The 6,849-nt window shown below is 40.2% G+C and overlaps 1 protein-coding gene across 1 annotated transcript in view; it reads left to right on the top strand.

Annotated features, from left to right (window-relative positions):
• lrch1 (leucine-rich repeats and calponin homology (CH) domain containing 1) overlaps positions 1–1,720 on the top strand; it is a 44,161-nt gene extending 42,441 nt beyond the window's left edge. Inside the window, exon 20 of the mRNA XM_030786319.1 lies at positions 1,409–1,720. Within this exon, the coding sequence (XP_030642179.1) occupies positions 1,409–1,720 (312 nt within the window). The remainder of the gene's footprint in view (positions 1–1,408) is intronic.
• The last annotated feature ends 5,129 nt before the right edge of the window (positions 1,721–6,849 follow it).

The raw sequence follows: 6,849 nt of genomic DNA, 5'->3' as shown, positions 1-6,849 counted from the left end.
TGTGTGTGTGTATCTGTGCGTGTGTGTGTCTGTGTCTGTGTATCTGTGCGTGCATATGTGTGTGTGTGTGTGTTTAGCATTGAATCGTAAACCAGAGATCCTCATATTCAGTCCTGAGAAGCCTGATTGCTGCTGGTTTTTAATATCACTGCCACTCTCAGGTAAAATCAGCCTAAAACTAGAAGGTAAGGGTAAAAACCAGCAGGAATGTGGCCCCTCAGGACCAGAGTTGAGGCACCCTTCCCTGGAGTAGCTAGCTGCATACATTAATCCTTGCTGTGCTTGCTTGCTTAAACAGCTGGAGTAGCATCACTTTTCTTTCTTTCTTTCTTTCTTTCTTTCTTTCTTTCTTTCTTTCTTTCTTTCTTTCTTTCCTTTATAAGAGGAGAATCATTTTCTTGCTCTCAGAGGGCTGTGTATGAGTTGTGTATTGCTTGTTGTGTAGCTGTTAGCTCTGTGTCAGTCTGTGTAGCCTAAACTGCCACTGCTCAGTTCAATATAACGGGTTGTTGTTGTTTATCGTATTTTGTATTGCTTACCAGTGTTGTTAGGTGAAGTGTTGTTAGTGTTGTTAGGTGAACTCAAGGTTACACATTGTCTCTGTTAAGTTGCTCTTTTCACCTGGTTTTTGCTGACGGCAATTAGATGTTGTCGCTAATGATTGGCGTGCATTGCTTCAAGGGCACTGTGTTATTAGCAGTTAGCAATAGTGTTTTGATGTGCTTACCTTCAAAAATGGGTAGAATAAAGTAGGTCAGTCGTGAGTCTTGTGGCCTTGTGGTTTTAGGGTTTATTTTTTCGGAGAGGTGTGGTATAAATGACTTAGGTTATGTTTTTTTTTTCTCCCTTTGAAAGCTTGGCTGCTATGGTGCTTTAAGCTTGTTTTGCTGACACGTCTTGCCTGTTTAACGTCAGCTTGCTTAAACTCGCTCACTGAAGCTTCATAGGTGTGCTAGCTAACACTTAGCCTCCTGCTTACCTGCAACCAGCATTCAACATCTAATTATCCATCCCATCCCACTGCACTTTCCCTCAGCTACGGCTGCTCCCTGAGAGAGAGAGAGAGAGAGAGAGAGAGAGAGAGAGCGAGACAAAGAGAACGGCTCTCTCTCAGAAAGCAGTGATACTTGTTACTGTAGAGATCTTGACTTTTGACCTCAGCCTCTTTCTAACCTTCTGCCTTCTTTCTTTCTGTTTGCCAACGGACGACCTCCTCCTCTGCCTCATGTTCCTCTTCCCTGTGTTTAATTTTCCTCTCATTCTTCTTTTCCTCCTTTTTCTCGCCATTTCTCTCTCCCATCTGTTTATCTCTTCCATCCATGCCCCCCCCCCCAACTTTCTCTCTCTCTCTGTCTCTTGCCTCTCTCTCTCTCTCTCTGGCCTCTCTCTCTCTTTCTTTCTTTCTCAGTCCTCTCTCTGTTCACCATATGATATTCTGCAGTGTAACCTGCGGCCTATACGTAAAGCAGTCAAAGCCCTGGTGGCGCTGGAGAGACCAGCAGTGAGTGAGAGAGATGAAGAGTTGAAGAAAGAGAGGGAGAAAAGTGGAGAGATAGATAAGGAGAGTGAGAGACAGATAGAGAGCAAGGGCCCCGTCACTGACTCCTCCCACACTCCGTCTCCTGCTTGGCATATCTGGGACCTGATTGGTTCAAGCCTCTTACACATTTTTTGTTTAGTGGTGCTGTTTATTGCGTACAGCTGGAGTGAGCTAACATAGCAGGCTCCTCACACGCATGGACACAATGTCCTTTTCTCGTATTATTTCTTTAGTTATAAGCCTTGGATGCACACACCTTCATATCATATGTGTGTCCTGAGAAGCACATGGCACTTAGTGCCCACTAGTCAGTCAGGCCTCAGAGGGTCCTCACAATGTATTATTATCACCATCACCCCAGAATGTCCTCACAATGTATTATTATTCCCATCACTCCAGAAGGTCCTCACAATGTATAATTACTCCCATCACTCCAGAGGGTCCTCACTTTGCACTGTTCCCTTAACTCCCCTCCATTGTGGGAAAGTCCTTACACTGCACTGTTCCACTCACTCCACAAAAGTCCTCACACTGCACGAGAGTCCTCACATTGCGCTGTTCCACTCACTCTGCAAATCTTACCTCTCACATTCATTCCTGGAACATCCTCACAGTGAACAATTCTTTTCATTCCAAGAAAGTTAATACCATAATCTTCTCCATTATGAAACACATCTCTGACAGATCAACACTTCAGGCCAACAGTGACTGAACGCACACACTAGTCAAAGGTTCCATTCATCACTCATACACACACTTTATCCACTCTCACAGAACCACAACAAAAAAAGACCCACAGTTCACTCATTCACATCTAAACTGTTTGGATAACAGCACCTGAATAAGGTCTAAACAGACGGCGGTAGGACTTTGCAATCTTCATTTAAATGAAGACAGAATGAACTTGCACTAACAACACTGCACTATCCTAGCTGTAAGTGAGAGTGTGTATTTTTGGGGGTTTTTTGTTGGTTTTTTTTTTTTTTTAGCTCTGTTCTTTGCTGGGCTAATCTTAAAGCATCTCTTTGCACTGTCATTCTGAATGAGATTAAAAAGCCTGAAGTGGGGAGATTGAGACACTGTGCAGAAGGGCTGAAGATTTTTCCACGAACTGTGGTGTTTACTGGCGTTCCCCTAGCATTTAGATAACAATAAGTCTTATTTAAATATTATTCCCGCAATGTTCACAAACATTTTAATCCCATGTTTGAAGGAGTGCAGCCAAGCTGTTTGGAATTTAAACCACTAGCCACACCCATTTTCTGCAGTTTGACCAATCATAATGGAGAGTGCTTGATTTGTTGCATTGGTTTCTTTTTTGTATTGCTCAGCTGCTGTTACTGCGTTAGAATGGCTACCTGTTGTAATCGTTGCCATGCCAACTGGTAGACTGTTTAATTATTTATTTATTTTTATTTTTCGTGAAAGTTTGACTATGTTTAGAGTTGTTTTTCAAGGTCTCAACCTTGCTGCTTTCAATGAAGTGAAACTGTATGTCTGAAACACAGATGGCACAGATAATAAATGTACAGATTTGGGTTGTTTTTGTTTTCTCACGCGTGTGATTTTGTTTCTGGGTGGTTTCTTTCATCATTTTTTACCTAATCTGGAGTGATTTATTTTTTGTGCTCTGTAAGAATCCCTCTCCTACTGTGATCACTTACACGGAGGGGCTAAATCACTTGTAATTTTGACGTCATTCTTTCACATTCCGTAATTTCTGTTAAACACAACCCTCCAATTCCAAAGAAAGGTGAACCAACCCCACTCTCTGACCACCAAAGTGAAGAACTAATAAAAAGATGGGGTTTTAACAGAATATTCACAGATCTGGCCACAAATCAGATGGACTTTAAAATACTTTTTCTTAGTAAAGAAACATTACATTTGTGTGGAATGGATGTGTATGTGTGTGTGCGCATGCCAGTATGTATGTCCATTGTATCCAGAACCCTCTATATTACATCCTCTCTATGAGGTAAGCATCCTTAATTTTCAGCATGGACACACACGCACACAGACAGATGCGATAATCCACTGTTTCAGTGAGCATGTCATCATGACTGTGTCCCTGTTTGTAATTGTGTTTTTATTGTCTATTTACTACCTTCCACCCCCTGTCTGTCTTCCTTCCTTTTTGTGTCATGGTCTGTCTTTCTGCTTTTATTCCTGTCTCCCTCTCTCTCTCTCTCTCTCTCTCTCTTTCTCTCTCTCTCTTCCTCTCGCTCTGCTCTCTTTCTGGCTGTATGTGTTCCCTCTGCAGGACAAGCTGTGTCTGCCACATCACATACTGGAAGAGAAAGGCTTGGTCAAGGTGGGCATCACAGTTCAGGCACTGCTGGACGAGACCTGCGTCAAACAAACTCTCTTCACGTGAGATCCAACACACACACACACACATACACACACACACACACTCCATGGATACATGAACAGGGGCAAGGACACATCTGGATTCACATCTGGACTGCAGAGATGCCAAGCGACGTGACCAAGTCTCCGTGTCCTTCATACCTCTCGTATTCTTTAAACAGTATATCTTGTCCTCTGCCCAGTTTCAGACATTGCCACCAGAGGTCTCAGATCTGAACTGTTTTAGCTGTACCGTGTAGACCTATTCGACACATTCCATGTTCTTTTTAAGGCTTGACGGCTGGCCTTCTATTTCACTCCTTTACCAAGTCTTTCCGCTCTGTGGGCATTTTGGGTGAGTCACCCCCACACTGAGTCAGGCCATGCTTTACAGAACACTACAGAGTCTCTTTAATATATGTATTTATTGAATATACTTTGCCTAGCTAAAGAGATGTACACATTGGGGAAGAAAGAGTATTCAAACTATTTTTTTCTGCTTGTGGTTTATATACATATATATTTACATATATATATTTTAGGATATGAAGTTTATATTTCAGCTTTTAGAGATACTGTGGTTAGTTTTAAATACTTGCTAGTCCTCTCACGATGTCTTAAGTGTAAAAATATGTTGTTCCTACGTTGTGAGAACATTTTAAAAAGGCTTTTTTTGGTTTGTTTGGTTTTTTTTAAATGGGAGTGACTTGTGAGTGTGTGTCTCAGGGTAGGGGTGTCCTCATTATACTCTTCAATGCTCAGCAGTCCCTTATCTGCCTCTGTCAGCCAACTATCTTTTTATACTCGTTTAAGAGCGAGAGAGTGTGTGAGTGTGTGGTTGTATGTGAGGGAGTCCAAATGACTGAACCAAGCTATCATTGGAAAAATAGCTTTACTTCAAACGAGAGCTTGAACACAAAACTTAGTAACACTATATGTTGCAGACGATTCTGAATCTAGCAGAGAGATTGAGAGAGTCTGAGTATTGTGTGTTTAGAAGGAAGTGTTATGATGATATGAATGTGTGTGTGTGTGTGTGTGTGTGTGTGTGTGTGTGTGTGTGTGTGAGAGAGAGAAAAAGAAGCAAATTTTTTAAAGTGCATATTTGCATATTGACGAATAAAGCTTGGTATCCAAAGCTTGAGCTACTTAAAAGATTCAGCCCTGTTGCTGACTGTATTCTGATTGGAAATAGTGTTTTACAGCTGCCAGAATGATCAGATTTATAACAGAGTAGAATATACAGACAGTTTATATAATTGGACCATGTATCTCTTGTTCTCCTACCACAGATAATATATCTGTATATTTCTTTTTTTTTTTTTTTTGGTAGAGGTTAGATGGAGTAGTTATGTGATTTTGATGGTCTGTGTAAGTGGAGGTATTGTTTTTGTGAGTGTCTGTATTTGCGCTTGTATTTTTAACAGGGTTAATTATAGCAGGAAGTAGTAATTAATGATGCATATAATGTATATTTGTGATAAGATAATATATATCAACAATAATTCAACCATACAGGATTCATATATGCCACCGTCTACCATCCATTAACATTTGTTTTCCTGGCAAATTAACATTGTGCAATTAACATTTTTCAGTTAGACTTGCTTCATATGAAATCAATTTGCCTTTATCCTTAATGATAACACAGGTCAGCACTTAACCCCCCCCCCCCCCCCCCAATCCTTTCTTAATGCTGTACTAGTCTAAACCAAAAACTAGAATTACTAGAGTTTAGGACTAAATTTAGGACTAAACTCAAAAGATGCTTACCTGTTCTAATTCTAATGTTTTAGAGAGAGAAGGAAAGAGAGAGAGAGAGAGAGAGAGAGAGAGAGAGGCAGAGGGAGAGGTAGAGGTAGAGAGAACAGAAGTGGAGGGCATTGGATCATTGGAATCATTTTTAGAGAGATAGAAAAAGTGGTTTGAATATTTTAAGTGACTAAATATGGCAGGATAGTACAGGTAGAACAGATTTTATGTTGTATACACAAATCCAACTATAAACAGGCCCTCCTGCCCCAGCAGCTGCAGTGGCCGTAAAGACATAGCGTCTTATAGACCACAGCTGTGACATTAGACTGAATGCCTGATCGTTTCTCACATCTTCAGGGCTGCGCTTTCATTTCCTCGTTTACTTCTTTTGTGGATCCATCTCCGTGGCTCTGTGCATGGCCATATTCAGCACTTTAAACACTCACACTCACACCCACACCCACAACTGACAAATCAAACTATTTATATTACACAGTATTCATAATGTGATACCATTTGAAATGTGTAAAAATGGATATGAAACTGAACAAATACTATATTAGTTTTGTCTGTAACTGGTATTGGTAGCTCTAAAATGGGATACAGATCATTTTTAAGCATTAACTGCTGAATGTTAAGTAGATTTGTTTTGTTTAATTTTCTACTTTTTTTCTCTACTGTATATAGATCCAAGAAATGTGCACTTACATATTTTGTACTTTTTATGATTGGGAGGAATATTCCTGTTTTTGTTTTGTTTTTCTTTGTCTTTAAATGGTAATAATGCCAATTTTAGCACATTGTACCACTTCTCTTAGAGTCTGTGTTCTGTGCGTTACAGCCTGTTGTACAGTGATTTGAATTTGAAAAGCATGAAACCTGCACCTTCTGCCTTAAACACTCTGTATATCCACCTCTTTCTACTAGTAAATATTTTTCTTTCCTGTACAAACGTGTCTGTCTTTTTTTGTTTACTCTCTGCTGTTGTAATATAATGTTTTGGACATTATTTGAGCTTTTTGCTAACCCTTACTGTGACAGCTGAAAGAATGTCAGTGATTCTATGATTTTTTTTTACCCACCCAAAATGGTTGTATTTTCCAAAACCCCCAGAAACACAAAGCATTTCAGAATGTCTGTGGGGTCACAGCTTTGCAGCACATGGAACCAAAATACAAAAATGATATCACCCAAGACAGACA

The sequence above is a fragment of the Chanos chanos genome, chromosome 10, assembly GCF_902362185.1.
Source record: "Chanos chanos chromosome 10, fChaCha1.1, whole genome shotgun sequence".
NCBI classification, from domain to species: Eukaryota; Metazoa; Chordata; class Actinopteri; order Gonorynchiformes; family Chanidae; genus Chanos; species Chanos chanos.
This window is presented reverse-complemented; position numbering and strand designations above follow the sequence as displayed.